We start from the raw sequence: 22,359 nt of genomic DNA, 5'->3' as shown, positions 1-22,359 counted from the left end.
GGCCCGACATCTTACCAAGTCATGCTCTCTCCATATGCTTGAAATCTAGCTCCCTCCACCGACTAGTGACTCAACTAATCCAAGTCAAAAGCACTTTAAAAAATTAAAAAAAAAAAAGGTTGTAACGTAGGCTAGGAGGTAAAGTTGAGGAAAAAAATGAAAATTTGGTGGTAAATCCTAATTGTGAAGCAAAGAATGGCGCTAATTCTCAAAACAACATAGAATATCACCAATTTCAAAACAAAAATACATCTCCCCCAAGCTTATTTAACACAAATTCACAAAATTATATATAAAATGTATAGAACCTCTCCCTCAAGCTTGAGTTGAGCATTGTCCCCAATGCTCAAACTAGGGAAGACACTACATCACAATCTTTTAGCAGAATAAATATTACTTATATATATATATATGTACATATATATATATATGTATATATATATATATATTTTTAATGCTTTTGTCAACTTTTATTGTATTGTCCTTGCCTTTTATAACTTTTGGCGGCTTTTTCTTGAATTTACATTTGCTTTAATTAAACACAAGAATTCAAAAACACAACCTTACTTTTCATCCCAAATCATCACCTTTCAACTTGTCGAACCAAAATCACAACAAACTTTTATGGCTCAAACTTCACAATTCTATGGGAGAAAAATGAAACTAAAAGCCAAGGGGTTCGACCGTGTTCATGAACAAAGAGGTGTAGACTCAACATGGCTAGCAAGGGGCAAATGCAAATAAATTTACCAAGAAGAAACAAAAGAAAGTTTAAGCCTAGAAAAGCAAAGATAGTCACCGATGAAAATGCCTTTTGTCCTCCCTAGATGTAGTTCTGTCCCGATCTTAGGTAGCTAGACATCTAGTTCTCGATCTAAGCATGCCTTGGTGAGGATTATATGTCGCTCGTACAAGAAGTGTTGGAGGCTTGAACAATAGAGCTCACATCGGGGTACAAAAACTACCTTGAGGGCTTCAAATCCCCTAATGAGAGCAACACCTTCTTACCACAAACAGTTAAATTTGGGTTCTAGTACAACTACCTTAGCATAGACATATCCTATAGTCAACCAATGGCAATCCAAGAACGCGGAAACTCTTAATCGTTAGGAATAAAGACATTCAAGAATGCAAATCCATTAAGCTTTTTTTTAGAACAAGGAAAGGGAGTGGAATGAAAGAGAAAGCGGAAATAGAAGAGGAAGCAAGCATAATCAAATATATCCCAATCGACAAACAAGTCGTCGTTAGGTATCAACATCAACTGCCCCAAACACACTAGGTGTTAATAGCAAACATCCTCGAACCATTCAACTTCCATTAAACTATAACTATCCTGAAGTACACCAAAAGAAATAGGAGAAAAAGGAACAGGGAAAGATCTCACCAAAAAGACGCCTCGCAAGCATATCCAAGTGATAGCACTCTTCCCAAAAGAGGTGAGTATCTAAAGAAAGAAAGAAAAAAAGAAAGAAAAAGACAAAGTATATACATAAAGGGTTAGCACAAATGAGGGCGAAAAGGAAAGAAAATAGGGAAGAGAAACAGAAGATAAAATGCAACCCTCACTTGTTCGTTTTTTTTTTTATTTTTTTTTATTTTTTTTTTATTTTTTTTTTTTATTTTTTTTATGGCTTTTAGTTTTGCTTCACACCAAACTAATCTACCACTGACAAAATTTCTTAATTTCCTCAAAAATCAACATCATCATAAAAAATCATTGAACAATATATATACACATGCCTGTACTTGTCAATTGCCACGCTGGCGAAAACCAGTATTCATCATCATCATCAGGAAAAACGGGGGCGGACTCACCGGTATCAAGCACACCGAGAGAAGCGTCCCCAAAGCAACATCATCATCAAAATCACATCAAAAACTCATCAACAATATCAGTAAACAGGGGCAAAATCAACCAAAGAAAGCAATCATAGGCAACTCTGCAGAATAAGCAGCATAAAGGTGCAGGTAAAACAATGAAAGATCAGCAGGCAAGCAAGTGAGAATCCCAGCCAAGTCACTCCCTACCAAGAGTATATCTCCAACTCATCAAAATAAGCATGTAAGAGCAGGGGAGAGAGATATACTCAAGGGACGTAGCTTACTGGCCACTAGGGTCAGGCTCACTAGGTGAGCTAGGCTGACGTGGCGGCACGTCATAAGAGAAGCCACTAGGGGGGCCGAAAAGGCCCCAACCACCGTCAAAGCCCGGCGGCCAACCATAATGACCCCTATAAAGATCCTCTTGCCAACTGGGCAAAGGATCAGAGGGAGTGTCTTCAGACTGGGAATACAGAGGAGCGGGTGATCAAGATGCACGTAGGGGTATGCAGGGTCTCCTCTAAAGTCACACCCGCCAGGCACACGATAATCGTACTGTCCGTCCTCTAGGAAGCTGCGGAGCTCCCTACCAGGCTCGGAAGGACCTTGCCAGTAGGGGTAGGTGGGGAGATTGTCCCCCTCCCCCCCCCCCCAAGAAGGAACAGGGTCGTGCTGAGGCGGCCAATTAGGGTAGTTCACAGGGGGAGAAATCTCTCCTCTATCCACAGCTGAGTCATAGAGGGCATGCTGGTGCAGATGGTGACCCTGCTGTGACTCATAAATTACTTGCAACTGCCTAGCTATATCAGATAGCTGAAATGTACCTGTACCTGTGGGTTGTTGGATATCCGGCTGCTGTCGCTGCTCCTGAACCTCCTCCTCATTGCCCAACTCTACCTCATCATCCCCATCAACATCTCGCACTCGCCCGCTATCTCTCAAAACTCTCCACACATTAGAGGACTAACGTGTGAGGGAAGTGAAGTGAGGCTTAGGGAGGAAACAATAGTGGGCTCCTTTAACTAACCACCTAAAAGCTTTGGGGTTTGCCGTGGGCATGATAAAATTAGAGCGGTGAAGCTGGTCCAAGTCAAGGTAAATATCCCCACTACTACCTACGGCCGTGCATAGAGGTAGAAGGTCAGTGTAACCTAACTTGGTGGCCAATCTAGTGACCATCTCTCCGCAATGTATCTCCCCCAACTTTTTCCCTTTCGAGATGGCTTGGCAAGTTTGCATAAAAAGGAAACCCAAATTCAATCTCCGTGCATGCTCTCCCTTTGTGGCTATCCACAGGCAAAGGACCTCTTCCTTAGTTAGTTTGCCTAGGTCCTATTTACTAATGGTGGAATACCCTAATAAACGGTGTAGGATCCTAAAGGCAGGGTGCCAAATCTCACTGGCTATGGAATTCCTGGTATCAAACTCATTTTTACCTGAAATGGAATGTCACCAATCGTACTCACTATACTCCTCAAAGTGCTCATAAAGCGGGTAGCGAAGGTCGGCATCTGAGTGAAAGTCCAAGGCTTGGTTGAACTGTGCTAGTGACATGGTGTGTTGGTTGTTTAAAGAGTTGGAAAGATATCCGAAAGTCATTATCTTCTAGTGTATCAACTTGAAAAGACGAGAAAAACTCTAAGGTGGGTTCTTGGTAGGTCATGAATGAAGAGTTTATGAATGACCCTAGTCGAAGGTTGTCAAAAAGATTCCACAAGTCGTCATTTATCCCAAGTTTTATCATGTCTCCCCGATGGTAGTGCCTAGAAGGTCGCAACTTTCTTTTATTCATGTCAGAGTATATGGAGGAGTGGCTTTTGTTTAAGAACTTTAAGGTGGGTAGGGTATTGGGTTGGTCCAACTCTGGGTTTTGGGACGATTGTCCCGACTTTGCGGTTTTTCTCTTTTTCCCAATCCTTAGACTCATGACTACCCACCCCTTTTTTTTCTGTTTTCACTTCTTTTTCAAAGCCAACTCCTGACTACTTCCAACCTTAACTTCCACAAAACCACAATGTACCTGTTTACCAGCAATAATAATCTAACAAAAATAACGAATATATCCAACAACAGTTTCAACAGAATCCAACAATATTTTCAACAATAATCAACAAAATCCCGATAATAACATAAGGTAACCAAAACCTTTGCTTTAAAATTAATCAAAAGAGAATAACTAACGAAGGAATTTATATACCTTGACCTTTATGCGAAAAATCGTAGTTTTGGTGTCGAATTGTTGGAGATTTTGAGTAGCAAAGAAGTTCGTTGTGGTTGGTGTTGTGATGCGTATTTGCTTTTTGGTGATGAACGAACGGTTGGGTGCAAGATTGAAGCTTGATGATGATGAATGACTCGTGACTGACGCAGGATTGAAGCTTCGATGATGAGGATGGTAGAAGATGATGATGTACGGGATCTTGAGAGTGGGTTGTGAGGAGCGGCCGCGAGGTTAAAGGAAGGAAGGTTATGAGGGAGGTAGGTTATGTTTGTGAGGGTTAAGGGAGTTTGTGAGGAATTAAGAGACGAAGCAAGCCGTTTTTTTTTTTGGAACCCAGAAGGGCGCGCCCGCGCCTAATTGAAGATGCGGACCCCTTCATAGGCGCGACTGAAGACGCGGACCGCTTCATAGGCGCGACTAAAGACGCGGACCGCTTCATAGGCGCGACTAAAGACGCGGACCGCTTCATAGGCGCGACCCAATCGCTCCCACTCTCTGGATTGGGAGAATTTTTAGACCAAACAACAGGCGTGCCCGCGACAAAATTAAGCGCGCCCGCTCCTCGTTGATGACGCAGACCGCTCCCATAGCGCGTCAAAATCGCTCCTACTCTCTGGAATTTGAGAAAATTAGACCAAAGAATTAGTGGGGCTAAATCGCGCTGGCTCTTTGATAACGCGGATCGCTCTTATGTCACGACTAAATCCGCTAGCTCTCTGTTTTTGGTCTGCATTTGACCACAAATTCGCAAAATTTTTCATTTTGCTTCAACTCTTATCTCTCTTTTCTCATAGACACACACGATCACACACAATCACACCTACAACACAATTGATCAAGAAAAGTATTAGATGGATTAGTTCAAGTGTGATAAAGGACATAAAATCAAAAGGTTAGAAACCGGGTTGCCTCCTATAAGTGCTTCTTTAACGTCACTAGCTTGACGCCTTCACAAAAAAATCATGGTGACTTGAAAACATCAATGAGTGACAAATTTTCCGGCTTCTCAATTAGTTGACCCTCGTAGTATGGCTTGAGACGGTGCCCATTCACTTTGAATGAAGGGTACTTGTCATTGAATATCTCGATTGAGCCATATGGAAAGACTATGGACACTTGGACTGGCCCGCTCCATCTAGACCTCAATTTTCCTGGATAAAGCTTGAGTCTTGAATTGTAAAGCAGGACCTTTTGTCCTTCCACAAACTCCTTCTTGGAAATTTGAGCGTCGTGCCATGCCTTGGTTCTTGCTTTGTAGAGGCTTGCACTATCATAGGCGTTCATTCGAAGATCTTCCAACTCGTGGAGATCTAGCATCCTTTGCTCACCCGCGGCATTGAGGTCAAAATTTGCTTTATGGCCCAAGGGCGCCTTGTGCTCCATTACCACCGGGAGATGGCAATTCTTCCCAAACACAAGTTTGTAGGGGGTTGTCCCAATCGGAGTCTTGAAGGCGATCCTATAAGCCCACAATGAATAAATGAGCTTACTAGACCATTCCTTCCTTGTTCTAGCCACGGTCTTTTCCAAGATGATCTTTAACTCCCTATTTGTGATCTCCGCTTGACCACTTGTTTGAGGGTGGTAAGCAAGACCACGCTTGTGCGAAACACAATATTTTGAGAGGAGCTTGTTGAATGCATGGTGCTTAAAGTGTGAGCTTCCATCACTTATAATTGCCTTCGAGATACCAAATCTTGGGAAGATGACCTTCTTAAACATGTTGATGACCACCTTTGAGTCGTTGGTGGGAGATTTCATGGCTTCTGCCCACTTGGAAACATAATCAACGACAACTAGAATGTGCCGGTTTCCTTGAGATGAGATGAAAGGGCCCATGAAATCAATTGCCCAAACATCAAAAATTTCTAGCTCAAGAATCGGATTTTGGGGCATCTCATCACGCCTTGATATGTTCCCCGTCCTTTAGCATCTATCACAAGTCTTGACAAAGGACCAAGCATCCTTGAACAAAGTCGGCCAAAAGAGCATTGATTGCAAGACCTTAGAGGCGGTCTTTTGGGCACTCATGTATCCACCACAAGGGGATGAGTGGCACATTGAGAGCACACTTTGAAACTCTTTATTAGGAACACATCTTCTCAAAAGTCCATCCACCCCTCTCTTCAACAATATTGGATCATCCCAAATGTATTTCTTTGCTTCATACTTAAGCCGTCATTGTTGTTGAGGAGTGAAGGTTGGTGGTATATCACTACACGCAAGGTAGTTGACAATGTCAGCAAACCAAGGATCCTCCTTGGTATCAAGAGCATATAACACATCTTCTCTCAAAGCATCTTCTATTGGAAGGTCATCCTCGATCATTCTTTTTCTCCCCAATCTAGAAAGATGATCGGCTACCACATTTTCTGCTCCCTTTTTGTCTCTCAACTCCAAATTAAAGTCTTGAAGGAGAAAAACCAATCTCAACAACCTTGGTTTTGCATCCTTCTTGCTCATCAAATATCTAAGGGCCGAATGATCAGTGTAAACAATAGTCCTAGACCCAATGAGATAGGACCTAAACTTCTCAAAAGTATGAACAACCACTAGGAACTCCTTCTCGGTTGTGGTATAGTTCTTTTGTGCATCGTTGAGAGTCTTGGACATATATGATATCACATGTACCCTACCGTCTTTCCTTTTTCCTAGAATTGACCCAATAGCCTCGTCACTTGCATCACACATTAGCTCAAACGGTAACGACCAATCGGGTCCTTGGACAATTGGAGCGGAGCATAGGGCTTCTTTCAACCTATGAAAAGCACTCAAGCATAATTCATCAAACACAAAATCTTTATCCTGTTGCAAAAGAGATGTGAGAGGCTTAGCAATCAAAGAGAAATGTTTGATGAAGCGGCGGTAAAAGCCGACATGACCAAGGAAGGACCTCACTTCTCTCACAATTGTGGGAGGAGGAAGCTTCTCAATCACATCAACCGTTGCACCATCAACTTCGATGCCCGCTTGGGAAACTTTATGGCCAAGAACAATGCCATTTTCTACCATGAAGTGGCATTTCTCCCAATTGAGCACCAAGTTGGCGCTCTCACACCTTTCCAAACAACGAGATAAATTCATAAGGCACTTCTCATATGTGCCTCCACCAACAGAAAAGTCATCCATAAAAACTTCAATTTCTTCCTCGATCATGTCACTGAATATTGACATCATGCATCTTTGGAAGGTAGTCGGGGCATTATAAAGACCAAAAGGCATCCTGCAGTAAGCAAAGGTACCGTAAGGACAAGTGAAAGTGGTCTTTTGTTGATCTTTTAAGTCAATTGGGATTTGGAAGAATCCCGAATAACCATCAAGAAAGCAATAAAAAGCATGCTTTGTAAGCCTCTCAAGCATTTGGTCGATAAACGGTAATGGATTTGGAAGTATTAGCGTTTAATTGGCGGTAATCAATACACATACGCCAACCATAACAAGCCAAGTTGGGACCAATTGTTTCTTATCATTGACCATTACCGTCATACCTCCCTTTTTCGGCACTACTTGAACCGGGGACACCCAATCACTATGAGCGATTGGATAGATGATCCCCTCTTCAAGTAGCTTGGAAAATTCCTTCCTCACAACCTCTTGCATGGAAGGATTAAGTTTCCTTTGTCGTTACCTACGCGGCTTAGCACCCTCTTCTAAATCGATTTTATGCATGCATAGGGAGGGGCTTATACCCTTGAGATCATCAAGAGTATAACCCAAAGCCTTCCTATGCTTTTTCAAAACATTAAGCAATGAGGGGGTTTACTCTTCCATGAGGTTAGCATTGACAATGATCGGGGAAGTCTCATTAGCATCCAAAAAGACATACCTCAAGCCCGAAGGTAGAGGTTTTAATTCTACCTTCGGAGCTCCATTACCATTGGAGATCTCCTCCTCTTCTACTTGGAAGACTTCATATGTTTGGAGCATCTCTTGGTCGGTGGTTGTTTCCTCTTTCTCATCAAGCATTTCCTCATATAATTGCATCTCCTTTTGATCACCTACTTCATTCTCATTCAACAAACATTCTCAAGTAGATCATTAGAAGCATGCATATGAGGGTATCTAAACTCATTCATCAAATTTTCAATTGTATCTATTCTAAAGCATTCATTGCTAGAGGAAGGTTGTCTCATTACCTTATTCAAATCAAATTCAATAGAATCATTGTCAACCTTCAACGTCATCTTACCTTCTTTGACATCAATAATTTCTTTAGAAGTAGCTAGAAATGGCCTACCCAATATTATAGGAGTTCTTTCATCTTCATCCATCTCAAGAACATAAAAGTCCACCAGAAAAGTGACCTTACCAACTCTAAGGGGCATGTCCTCTACCTTCCCTATAGGCAATTTTGTTGACCTATCCGCAAGTTGGAGGGTGATGTTTGTAGGTGAAAGACTTCCCACATTAAGCTTTTGGTAGAACGAGAAGGGAATTAAACTCACACTAGCACCTAGATCACACAAAGCCTTCCCCAAATGAACCTCATTGATAGAACACGGGATGGAAAAACTATCGGGATCTTGCAATTTGGTTGGTAGCTTACTAGAGAGAATAGCACAACAATTTGTGGTTAGGCTAACGGTTTCAACTTCTCTCCTTCCATTCAAAAGGTCTTTTAGGAATTTAGAGTAGTGAGGCATCTCTTTCATAGCATCCAAAAAGGGTATAGAAACATGCAAGCTCTTTACTACATCCAAAAATTTTCCGAATTGGACATCAAGCCTAGACCTAGCAAATATTTGGGGAAAAGGCAACCTCTCATTCCTAGGTTGGAGATTAAGGGGTAAAGGTGTTTTATCTTTGATGCTCTCCTTTTCGGGTTCCTTCTCTTTCTCTTTCTCACCCATCTCATTCTCTTTGGCACATCCTTCAAGGATCTCACTCTCTCTTGATGACTCATCCTCAACCTCAAGTCCTATCCCTACATCGGAACTCTTCTCAACATTTAAATCACTCTCAAGGACCTTCCCACTTCTAGTAGTAATGGCATACATAGGTTTGGGGTTGACACCTTGGCTAGGTAAAGAAGAAGAGGAAGAAGAGGAGGATGAAGAACTTGGTTGGGCAATTTGAGAGATTTGGGTCTCAAGCATTTTCATGTGTCCCTTGATTTGTTTCTTTTCTTCCTCTTGACTCTTATTAATGTTTTCTTGATTTTTAATGAAATTTTGAAGTATAGTCATCATAGAATCCGGAGGGGCTTCTATATGGAGAGGTTGAGTATGGGGAATTTGAGAATGGGGCCTTACTTGGTTAAAACCGGGGCGTCTATTATTTTGTGAGAAAGTATAAGCATTTTGAGGTCTATATCCCCCAGCGCCATGGTTGGAGTTGTATTTTTGTTGATTGTACCCCATGTTACTTTGGCCACCAAAACCTTGGTTTTGATTGTCACAGTGATTGGGGTGTTGGTTTTGGCTTCCAAAACCTCTTTGGTTAGGGTATCCTCTTCCATTGAAGTTGGAAGGGCCTCCCCTAACATGGTTTTGGTTATCAAAACCACCACCTCCTTGGTTCCAATTTTGATTCCAACCACGGTTCATGTTGGGCCTCATTCCCGAATTTCCCATTTGGGGAGCAAAATTCATAGCATTCACATGTTCAACATTATCATCATTTTCTTGGGAAGGGTTTTGATATTCATTAATGGACATGCATTGTTGAGAATTATGATCATAGTTTCCACATATATCACAAAACATACAACCGGGAGGCATAGCATTGTAAATAAAGGGAGAAGAATTAGAAGGATTCATACCATGGCCTCCCTTGGGAGAAGGGGAAGAAGTATTTTGAGAACTTGATTTCATGAACTCCTCCATTTGTTTTGTCATCTTTGCCATTTGGTTGGAAATATTTGTGATGGCATTGGTTTGCTCGACAGATTGTACCGTTCCTTTGCTTGAAGTGGCTTCTCTCTCACCTTTGTACCAATCCTCATAATTCCGGACTACATCTTCTATTATGCTTTCAACTTCATCCTCTCTCTTGTTCATAATAGGACCACCGGCCCTGGCATCTAAACTTGTCTTGCTTTGGGGTGAGAGGCCTCCGTAGAAAGTTTGAAGGATTTAGTAGTTGGGAATTCCATGATGAGGGCATTGTCTTTGAAGATCCTTGTACCTTTCCCAAGCCTCACATAGAGACTCGCCTCCTGTTGACGAAAGCTTTGAATCTTAGAACGAGCTTCGGCAGTTTTCTTATGATTATAGAACCTTCCCAAAAATGCCGTAGTAACCTCATTCCATGTTGTAAGAGAACCGGGGGGCACATCATTGTTCAGCCAATGCTCGGCCACTCCCGTAAGAGAGAATGGAAACATTTTCAACCGGATGTACTCTTGGGATACTCCGTTGATCTTGATAGTGTCACAATACTTGAGAAATTCTTTGAGATACTCATGTGGGTTCTCAAACTTACCACCGGTAAATTGCCTCTTCTCTATCATTGAAATGAAATTAGGCTTTATCTCGAAATTGTTTTCTTGAGTGTTGGGGGCTAAGATCCCACTTTGAGAGGCATATGGTTCGGGCGCTCCAAGTTGCTTTAGTGACCTTTGATCACCCATGTTTCCTTGATCACCCATGCTTTGTTAATTATGGTTATTGGCAAATGGGTTGGGAATTGAGCTTGTGGATTGTTCACCCTCCTCACTTGAAGTGGGTGAAGATGGGGTAGGGGAACTTCTCACTTCCTCTTGAAGTGTGTCTTCACCTCTCTCCCTTTCTTGTCTCCTCAATTGGGCCAGAGTAAGCTCTAGCTCGAGGTCTATGGACACCAAAGGCTTAGAGCAATTAAGCCTCTTGTGCATATACAAAGCTAAGAAGAAAGTGAGCACTGACAAGATACGGAAAAACAAAAGAACGAAATAGAACTAGTCTCAACAAGAAAATAAACACACAATGGAAACCGTTTCCCCGGTAACGGCACCAATTTGATAGGCGTTATTTTAGGTCGTTACTAAGATACCTCTATCAAATGATATTTGTAATCCTAAACATGTAACTAAATGAGTATAGAGGCAAGTCAAGGGTCGAACACAGGAGCACCGCTATTTATCTCCTAATGTTAATCTAGTTCGATCAAGAAGTATGGTGGGTAAAGTAATGACTAAAGGGGATAGAATAACAATTAAAACAAGCATTAGGGGGAAGGATCAAACATGCTATGAATTCAACGAAGTTAGGCATCGGAAAATAGGTTTACATGTAACCCAAGCAACTCATACAGGGCAATATCAAGAATACTCTCTAATCACCTATCGGGAGTAAGAGCTATCCTAGCTAGCATACACTTACACTATCGTCATAAGGCATACAAACTAAGGTCATGCAATAATCAATCACCTAATGACTATTCCTAAATCACACTATCGTCATGATTTAGTTCAAGTCACTCAACCACAACATGTATATGGCCATAAACATGGAGTGGCCAATAAGTATAAGCACAAGGAATCTCAAATATTCCAAATTAATCTAGCCTAACATACATCAAACTCAAAGCATGCCTTCACCAAACCCATAGAAACAAGAGAACTACTCACAATCCATAACCCTAACTACAATTATACTAATCAACATAGTAACTAATAAATTAATGAGAAAGATGATAACTTTATCAACTAAACCAACAAAGATAGGAACTTTAAACATAAAAACAAGAGAATATAGAGAAATATACCAAAACCTTCATTGAAATCCAAGTAAAGAACCATACATCACTCAAGCTCCAAGCTTGACCATACACCAATATTGCAAAATTCTTCTTCAAAAACAAAGAGCAAAACTATTGTTGATGGGAAATGAAATTACACTAAAAACTATCAAGATTCTTCAATACAAAAGCGGCTAAAACAATAACCTAGAAAAATTCCTCAAAAGCTCTCATACAAGGTTCCTATGCTAAAATTTCCTAATGATGGAATGTTGTTTTATGTTAGCCGTCTTTTTCTCCCCTTTATTGTTTGGACTGAATTCGGGATTTGAATCCGCAGCAGACAAGTGCGCCCGCGCCTAACAAAGGTGCACCCGCTCGTTAAATAATGGCGCGGCCGCTCCTCGAAATACGCGCCCGCTCCAAAGTGGGTATTTAATGGTAGGCGCGCCCGCACATCTAGGTTGCGCGCCCGCTTCTCCGGTGGCGCGCCCGCGCCTTTTGTCTGGTTTGGAATTCTCACATTTTGCCCTTGTTCCTTCCGTCACCAAATCAACGGCATACACCTACAATCATGGAACAGGAAGGCAAAGCATAATACAATGAAAGGGGAGGGGAGTATAGACTACCGAAACCACATGAATACACATTACGCATCACAAAGGTAGAAAACTCAAACTAGGCGAATCATAGCAAAAACGTACTAAAATGGACCAAATTATTACTAAAACTACTAGAAAGGACTACCCTAAGAGTGACATAAATTTCACTCATCATCAGTCGGACCTATCGTCCGCCTTCGAGATCTATTCAATAGAGCCCGAGACTTCACTTTGCACTTCCTCCCCTGATTCTTCTAATATTGAATCATTGGGGGTGCTTGGGGTGTCAGGCGGCACATCTAATAGTTCACTAACAAGAGCCCTAAAGGAGGAGCTGTCTGAGTTCACCACCCTGGTTGTTTGTTTGATTCTAGCCATGGTGTCCTGGACAGACACATAGACAGTCGGACTTGGGGAAGTTTGCAAAGTAATGTCCAACAAGGGGCAGTCGGCACTCCTAGTTCTAGATTCAACCATCCCCGATGACCGAATGATGATTAATCTAGGTCGTGTTGTGTGCTTTTGGGATATCATTTTCAAAAAGGAAAAGAAACAAAGAAAAAGTACGAGAGAGAAACAGGCGGTTACCTTTATTTTGGAAAGTCGAAAGCGCTGGAAAGATTGTAAGAGCAGGCGGTCTGGTAGCAGGCAGCGGTCGTTCCTCTTAGAAAATGAAGTTCTTTTCTTAAATGTCCAGAGATTTTATGTCTGAAAATTTTGGGAAGGTGCGACAAATGATTGGGGCGCCGCCCTTATATAGAAGGGTAGGAATTTCAAGGGTCACCCCTGAAATTCAAATATTCAAAAAAGAGAGGAAAAAACGGGTAAAAAAATAAAAATAAAAAACTGTGTCCTCCAATCTTCAAGTGACACCTGTCACAGGTGCCACGTGGCAAGCCACATTACCCCTGTGAGGGGCAAATGATTAGGGATTTTTACCCCGCCACGTGGACCAATCAAGAGCCTTCACGTGTCATCCACATGGACCAACCAGTGTCCGCCACGTGTCACTTAGTGAACAGTCCAAAGTGGACCAATTAGGGTACGACACGTGGCAGACAGATGTCAGACTAGGAATGGCTGCCTTCAAGGCCCAAACTCCTAGGCAGCCCAATTAGTCCTAGGTTTCCGTAACGTAGGATTGGGCACGTACTTCAAGACCCTATAAAAGGGATTTGTTCCTACCTAGGGAATGACATTGATTCACGAACATTCAAAGAGCATTAATTGCAGAATTGAATACACGTGAGGGTTTACACTCCGATATTGAGGCTATTTGCTATAGCCGGATGATCACTTCTCTTCCAAGAGGAGCCTGATCTTATTTACATTCCGTATTTTATACATCCGAACACGTTCTAACTTGATCGTCGGAGACGGACCTCCCACCCACTGAAGTCTCCGTTGTTTTGCAGGTACAGGCGCCCGGAATCTAGTCTTGGAATTGTAACTCTCCCGAAGGACACGGAGAAAACCCCGAAATAGTCTTTATGTGCTTTCACTAGACAAACAGGTTTATAATGTTAATGATACCACCAAAAGTGCTAAGACCATCGAGTCGAATCAAACCTACTTGTGGCATTGTCATGTTGGCCATATTAACATTAAATGCATCAAGAAACTTCTTCATGAAGGGATTCTTGATTCATTTGACTTAGAATAGTTTGAAAACTGCGAAGGATGCTTACTAGGCAAGATGATAAAGCAGCCATTCTCCAAGTTGGGAGAAAGGGCTAGTTACTTATTGGGTCTTATACACACGGATGTATGCGGACCAATGAGCACAACCGCAAGAAATGTTTATCGCTATTTTATCACATACACGGACAACTTTAGTAGATATAGCTATGTCTACCTTATGTCTAACAAATTTTAATCTTTTGAGAAATTCAAAGAATTTCAGAGTGAAGTGGAAAATCTGCTTGCCGAGAAAATCAAAACACTTTAATCGGATTGAGGTGGCTAGTATTTGAGCTACGAATTCGACGATCATCTGAAAGAACATGGAGTTGTCTTAAAACTAACACCTCCCGGAACTCCACAATGGAATGGAGTGTCATACATGGTTCGATCAATGATGGGTCTTAGAGATCTTCCTATTTCTTTCTGGGGATACGCACTTCTAACCGTGACACTTACACTGAACAGCGCTCCATCAAAAGCTGTCGAAAAGACTCCATATGAATTATGGACGAAGAAACCTGCACGGTTAAATTTTCTTAAGAATTGGGATTGCGAAGCATATGTCAAAAGACTCATGTCTGACAAGCTTCCACCAAAATCTAACAAATGTTTCTTTGTGGGATATCCAAAAGAAACATAGGGGTATTACTTCGACAACCAATCTAATAACAAAGTATTTTTTGCTCGAGATGATGTCTTTTTGGAAAAGGAGCATCTTTCCAAAATGACAAGTGGGAGGAAAATCGAAATTGATGAAGTTCGAGAAGGTGAGCAACAAAGTCAACTTGACAAAACTGACAATCAAAGTGCTTTGGAAGCAACTGTTGAAAATGGTCAAAGACAAACCGACAATGTTCAAAGTCAAAATGACAAATTAAATACTCAATCTATTATCCTGCGTAGGTCTCAAAGGCCAAGATCTCAACTAGACAAATACCTTGGTGTTGTCATAACCGAGAATCAAGACATCCTAGTTTTGGATGAAGATGAGCTAGCAACATAAAAACAAGCTATGACAAGCCTCGACTTTACAAAATGACAAGAAGCCATGAAATCCGAGATGGACTCCATGTTTGAAAATCAAGTCTGGGAATTGGTTGATTTGCCTGAAGGTTACACACCTATCGGTTGCAAATGGATTTTCAAGTTGAAAACCAACAAAGATGGAAATGTATATGTATACAAAGCTAGATTAGTGGCAAAAGTTTACAAGCAAATTCACGGCGTTGATTATGATGAAACCTTTTCGCCTGTCGCCATGCTTAAGTCCGTCCGGATTATCCTAGTAATTTCCGCATATTATGATTATGAGATATGGCAATTGGACGTCAAAATCGCCTTCCTTGATGGGATTTTGGAAAAAACTATGTACATTACATGGCCGAATGGTTTTTTAGATGCAAGCAATGCAAGGAAGCTATGCAAGCTTAAGAGGTCCATTTATGGACTAAAGCAGGCAAGCAAAAGTTGGAACCTGCGATTCGATAAAGCCATTAGTGAGTTTGGTTTTATCAAGAATCACGATGAGTCTTGTGTTTATAAGAAGGTCAGTGGGAGTGACATCGCATTCCTTGTCTTATATGTCGATTACATATTGCTCATTGGAATCAACATTCCAATGTTGAAGTCCGTAAAGGCTTGGCTTGGAAAGAGGTTTTCGATGAAGGACTTGGGAGAGGCACACTACATATTAGGCATCAAGATCTATAAGGATAGATCTAAAAAGAAGATTGGATTGAGCCAAAGTACTTATAGCGATATGGTACTGGCACGATTCAATATCGAGGAAGCCAAAAGAGGCCACCTACCCATGTCACAACGAGGCCGAGAATGAAGCCCTTCTAGCCGGCCTTAGAATGTGTAAGGCGGCCAGGGCAACAAAAATTGATGCTAGTTCGGACTCTTATTTGATAGTCAGCTAGGTGAATGGTGACTACGAGTCTAGGGAGCCGACCATGATGAAGTATCTTCCAATAGTGAAGGATGAGGCCGAAAGTCTAGAGCACTTCATGCTGCAACAAGTCCCCCGGTCCCCGAATTCATCAGGCAGATGCCCTCTCCAAGCTAGCTTCCTCGGCATCATGTGATACTCCAAGATCTGTGTTTTGGGAAGTCAAGGAAAGAGGAGTATTGATGTCGACCCTGTACAGATCATTGACAGAAGCTCCACATGGATGGGCGGAATCATCTACTATCTCAAGGATGGAGTTCTTTCGGACGACCCCAATGATAGTTGGCTGATGAAGAGGAATGCGGCATAGTTTGAGATAAAGGGGGAGCACTTGTTCAAAAAGGCCTTTGTGAAGCCCTACTTGATATGCATTACGCCCGAGAGGGGGCATAAGGTCCTTCACCAGGGGCATTGCGGATCATACATAGGCGAACGAGCTTTAGCTGAAAAAGTTACCCATTTTGGGTATTACTGGCCGAGTATGAATTCAGACGTCATGGAAATGGTGAAAAAATGTGACAAATTCCAGAGATTTGCAACCCTCGTACATCGTCCGGCAAATAAATTATCGGCCATAAGTAGTCCACTTCCCTTTACAAAATGGGGCACGGATATCTTGGGGTCGTATACTCCTGCATCCAGACAGAGGTGTTATGTGTTAGTAGCAGTTGACTACTTCGCAAAGGCTTTTTTGAAGGTCATAACACATTGTTTTGCCTCGGTCGGATGCCCAAAGGCAAATGGCCAAGTTGAAGCATACAACAAGTTGATCTCAAATGGTATCAAGCGCAGGCTTGAGAAAGCAGGCGGCCTATGGGCTGATGAGTTGGTCAACGTGTTATGGTCCATTCGAACGACTACAAAACGTTCAACAGGGAGACCCCATTTTTTCTAGTGTATGGAGCTGGGGCCGTGCTCCCAATTGAGATGTATGAATCCACTCTCCGAGTGATGCTATATGATGAATCAACCAATTGGGAGGCCATGAAGACTGCCCTTGATTTCCTTCCAGAAGGTAGGGGAAATGCGGCGCTTAGACACGAAATTTATCGTCTAAGGATGACAAGGGCATATAATCGCAAATTGTCTAAGCGGCCGCTTATGATAGGAGACTTGGTCTTAAGGAAAATGGAAGCGGTAGGTCAGGCCAATGAGGATGGCAAGTTAACCCCAAACTAGGAAGGGCCTTACCGGATCAAAGAAGAAGTCCGAGATGCTACATACCGTCTCGAAGCCTTGGATGGCCGTCCTATTCTTCCTACGTGGAATACGGAGAATCTGAAAAAAAATATTAAGTGTAAATTTTTGTACTTAGCCAAAAGTTGTATATATAACTAGGCCTAAATGGGCGAGCAATGTAATTAAAGCCATACGGCCAAAAAAAATGTAACATTGACAATATTAATGAAAAGTCAAACATTATTATTAAATTCTTCCAATTTATTTCGTACGTTTACTTATTTATATAAAGAAATGTCGACTAAAAGCAAAAACAAGGGTGCCCTTGAAGAGGGCAGAGCTGAATAGGTAATGCCGCCCAAAAAGAGATTCAAAGTTGCTTGCAACATAGCAGCTCGGCCACTGAAGGGGCATGATCAGATGGCCAAGTAAAATTCCTAGCAAAGGCATCCCCCAGTTATGCAACTCGGCCATAAATGCCAAAATGGCTAATCACTCCATCCGGCCCTAGAACGGTCGGACAAATGAAGTATAAGGTAACCCCAAAATTGCCTAAGGTATTTTTACCCACAAGGGCAAGGGAATACCTAGGCGTCCGAGCCCAATAAACCCTCAGAAATAAGCAAGTTGAAAAAACAATAGAAATCTCATGAGTGCGTCCGACAGATAGCATCAAAGAATGACTATGCACAAGCTAATACAGTGATCAGCTAATTCAGAATTGATTCGGCATTCACCTAGTTCAAGGGCAATCATTATTATGATTTGATTAACTTACTAGTCGTCATATCCTTTGAGGTATATAATCTACAAAGTTAATCAACCCTCTCATAATATGGACTAGGCAAATGCTGAATAGAGGGGCATACCCCCAGGAAAAAGCAAGCATTCGTACGCAAAAGAAAATTAAAGCATGAAAAATTACTCAAAAAAATGTTAAGTATGGATGAAAAAGAAGAACTTTATAAAACAAAGTCGTATAAAACGACCGGCGAGATATAGAGTATATAACAAGACTGCTCAAAACAGGCAGCCTAAAATTAGATTGTTAAAAAAAAACAAGAAAATAAAATTGAAGTACAGAAAGCTTAAAAATAGTTGTTGGAGGACCTGAGCTCTTCACTCTGCTGGCTTATCATCTTTGGCAGGCTCTTCCTCGGTCGGCTTCTCATTGCCAGCCGCAGCGTCAGCAGGCTTCTCCTAAGGCGACTTCTCCTCATCAGTCGGCTTCTGCTCCTCCTCACCATCATCTTCCTCGACTTCATAGTCAGAGGAAGTCTCATCCAGCACGGGAGGGGGCTTCTTAAAAGCCTCAACCTCCTCCTTGAGGCAGACGTAGTTGTGGCATTTGGTGAAGTGCTCTACATAGTAGGCTGTTGTACCCTCCTCGACCTTCAATTCGAATGCCTCGAAGAAGCGGCTCTTCAGCCTTTCTTCAGCTCCGCGCTCTATACACATGACCTCCATGGGATCTATCAGCCGAGGAGCCTTCAACTGCTCGGACAAGTCCGCAATGGACTTGTTCAACCTCTCGACCTCAAGTTTGAGGGAGTCTACTTGATCCAGGGCCGTCTAGAAAGCCTCCTAAGATGAGGATAACTCGTTCTTTAGTTTCTCGGAGGCTTCAAAGCCCTTCTTCCTTTAAGAGGAGTTTGTGACCGCCTTGTCCTCCGCCTGCTGGAGTGCCTGCCTGGCCAACTGCTCTCGGCTGAGTGCATCACCAATCTTGATGATATCCTCATTCTGCTGAGCATCATCTCGGAGAGAGCCTTGAGGGTCGTTTCATAGTGAATCTTCTGCATCGCCAGAGTGCCGGTGTTCTCGTCCTGAATCTTGTTGATAACGACCTAGGTCGCCTTGATCGTCTCATTTTCCTTTCCCTTCCAATCAAGGAAGGCGCTGAGCTTGAGGAAGATCTGCATCTAGACGGAGATAAGTTAGCAAAAGCAAACTAAGAAAATAATCTAAGTATGAAAGCAAAAATAAGCCGAGTAAAGTTAAAAAATGCTACCTCGACACTACAGTTGATCATTGGGCCAAGGAAGCCCTCATTTATTCCGCGAAATTGATCTCGTTGTTCCTCTGGGACGACCCGTTGCAAGAACTCCCTAATAGCCTTCCAGTTAGCGCTTGTAAGCGACTGGCTTCATATACATCTCCTTAGCAATTTCTGCACAAAACAAGGGAAAGTGTTAAGAGTGAACAAGAAAGTTTTTAAAGACACAAGTCAACAGCCGTACAAAGATTCAACTTTCCGTTCGAGAAAGATGGAGGGGATGGAAGGTTGAACGAAGGAGGGGGCATTAGCTCGTCCCCTACCCCTTTAATGCGGCCGTGTAGCTCTTCGGCCGACTGAGAGGCAGCTTGCTGCCACTCAAATTTATCTATTACCTCGAAATGCGAAGCCGAGGCCAAGTTGCCGGTCGTTTTTGCCAGGGACGACTTACCCCATAGTCTGCATGAGCGGACTCATCATGGACCGCCTTAGTCAACGGATCCACAAGCTTAGAGACCCCACTATGTGACAGCTAGGGTGGCTCTCCTTTAGACTGCTTCGAAGTAGTCTGCGGCGTGACCTTGGCCACCTTGGTGGAAGACTTAGCCTGAGCCTGTTGTCTTACTGGCTTTGGACAACTGATCGTCCTTAAAACCAGAAGCCGGTTGCTTTCTCCTCAACCGGGGAGTAGGAGTGGCCGCCTGAAAGAAACAGGATAAAGTCATATGAAATGAACAAGTGTCCAAGCAAAGTTTAGAAGGAACCCCTTCACAACCAACCAACTTGGCAAACATAGACAAGAGACAGCGTCCGAGTGAAATCAGATAGGATATCATTCCTAACATATCAACTCGATGTAAAAACAAGTTGAATTGCGTTCGAGTGAAATGGGGAAGAACTCTTCCGCCAAAACACCAGCTCAGCATAAATAAAATAAATAAATAAATGAATAAAGATTGTAAGTACCTCCTTAGACTAGTCGTGCTGCTGCTGGCGGAGTTTGTACCGTATTATGTCCAGCTCGGACATGTCAACCTCTCCCTTCTGCTCGGGATCCAGCTTTCCAAGAGCTACGTCTGAGGAAAGAAGAAAAATGAGTTAGAATATTTTTATGTTACAAATAGCATTTGAACGGATAAGTCATAAGGTTCCACATTGAGGGTTGTTCTGGTACAGGCCGCAGGCCGAAATGAAAACTGGGTTCCTAAGCCACGCGGCCAGAGGAATCCAATTGAGCGGCACGACCACTATCTTTTCATCCCTGACTACCTTTCTGACTCTAGAGTAATCCAATTGGTGCATGTAGTCAGGGTGGACGGGCGGCTTGCTGGGTCTATGCTGCCCACGGCCAAGCTGAATTGGATCAGCATTGAGCCGATTCCTCCGCAAGTTAACCTCTTCATCATTTGTCTTAATGCGGTAGAATCTGTGTTTCTAGTCTCGCCACTTGGACGGTGATTGGCGGTATATTAGGTCGTTACTAAGATACCTCTATCAAATGATATTTGTAGTCGTAAACATGCAACTAAACGAGTATAGAGTTAAGGGTCGAACACAGGGAAACGATTAAGCATCGTTATTTATCTCCTATTGTCAATCTAGTTAGGTCAAGAAATGTGGTGGGTAAAGTAATGACTAAAGGGGGTAGAATAAAAATTAAAACAAGCACTAGGGGGAAGGATCAAACATGCTATGAATTCAACGAAGTTAGGCTTTGGAAAATAGGTTTACATGTAACCCAAACAACTCATACAAGGCAATATCAAGAATACTCTCTAATCACCTATCGGGATTAAGAGTTATCCTAGCTAGCATACACTTACACTATCGTCATAAGGCATACAAACTAAGGTCATGCAATAATCAATCACCTAATGACTATTCCTAAATCACACTATCGTCATGATTTAGTTCAAGTCACTCAACCAAAACATGCATATGGCCATAAACATGGAGTGGCCAATAAGTATAAGCACAAGGAAGATTTAATCACAAATATTCCAAATTAACCTAGCCTAACATACATCAAACTCAAAGCATGCCTTCACCAAACCCCTAGCAACAAGAGAGCTACTCACAATCCATAACCCTAACTACAATTATACTAATCAACATAGTAACCAAGGAATTAATGAGAAAGATGATAACTTTATCAACTAAACCACCAAAGATAGGAACTTTAAACATAAAAACAAGAGAATAAGTAGAAGAATACCAATAACTTCATTGAATACTAAGTAGGAGGACAAAACCCATTCAAGTTCCAAAAAGCTTCTTTAAAAATTACCTAAAAATAACTAAAGTTTTGGGAAATAGAAAATTACACTAAGATCCATTGAGGATTTTCAATATCCATTGGCTAAAAACTATATCTAAGAGTTTTTTACCCTAAAAACTTCTATTACAAGCCTTCTTTTTTCTCTTCTAAAGTATGCTGAAATTTTAAAATAAAGATTGTTGCTTTTTTCTCTTTCCTCTTTGCTGTTTTAATCTGATTTCAGATTTCGGATTGTTGCAGAAAAGCGCGGCCGCGCCTAAAAGTAGTGCGCCCTCTCCAAATATGCGTATAACTGGATTGGGCCAGCTCAGCACGCGTTCGTGCCCAACGGCGAGCCTACGCCAGAACGCTGGTGCAATGTCTTCAATCCTTGCTCTAGTTCCTTCCCAATCCGAATCACCGGCAATAATCTGCAATTACAAAATAGGAATGCAACGCATAATACAACAAAGGGGAAGGGGAGTAAAGACTACCTAAACCATATAGAAACACATTACGCAACACATAGGTAGACTACTCAAATTAGGCAAAACATAAAAAAAGCACACTAGAATGAACCAAATAACTACTAAAACTACTAGAAAAGACTACCCTAGGAGTGACATAAATGTCACTCATCAGACAGCCTATCCATCACCACCATATAATCTTTCTAGTTGCTTAAAATAAACCAGTCGCCTGTCTCAGAATCTAGGCGGACCATGGAGTGCATCTCACAAAAACCTGGGACGTCCGGCTTGAAGCCTTGTCGAAGGCACGTCACCAGATAGCCAAAAATGTTTAACCAACTGGAAGGGGCAAAAATACCCCTGATAAATGGACCTATGGTGATACGACACGTGTCCCTACGCTTAGCGCTCAATGAGCCAATTAGGGCATGACACGTGTCATCCAAAGGGGAAAGCGGGCTTTAAGTCCACAGCCCTAGAAACCGCAATGCCTTACATCAGTTGAAAGGGGGATTGA

At 42.2% G+C, this 22,359-nt stretch overlaps 1 protein-coding gene across 1 annotated transcript; it reads right to left on the bottom strand.

Moving 5' to 3' along the window:
* Positions 1-5,005: 5,005 nt before the first annotated feature.
* LOC110725019 (protein NYNRIN-like) lies at positions 5,006-5,941 on the bottom strand. The gene has a single exon (XM_021904498.1). The coding sequence runs from the start codon at positions 5,939-5,941 to the stop codon at positions 5,006-5,008; it is 936 nt and encodes a 311-aa protein (XP_021760190.1).
* Positions 5,942-22,359: the final 16,418 nt, after the last annotated feature.

Source organism: Chenopodium quinoa, unplaced genomic scaffold (genome assembly GCF_001683475.1).
Source record: "Chenopodium quinoa cultivar QQ74 unplaced genomic scaffold, ASM168347v1, whole genome shotgun sequence".
Classification (NCBI taxonomy): domain Eukaryota; kingdom Viridiplantae; phylum Streptophyta; class Magnoliopsida; order Caryophyllales; family Amaranthaceae; genus Chenopodium; species Chenopodium quinoa.
Note: the sequence above shows the minus strand (reverse complement) of the source record. Positions and strands in the feature narration are given on the sequence as shown.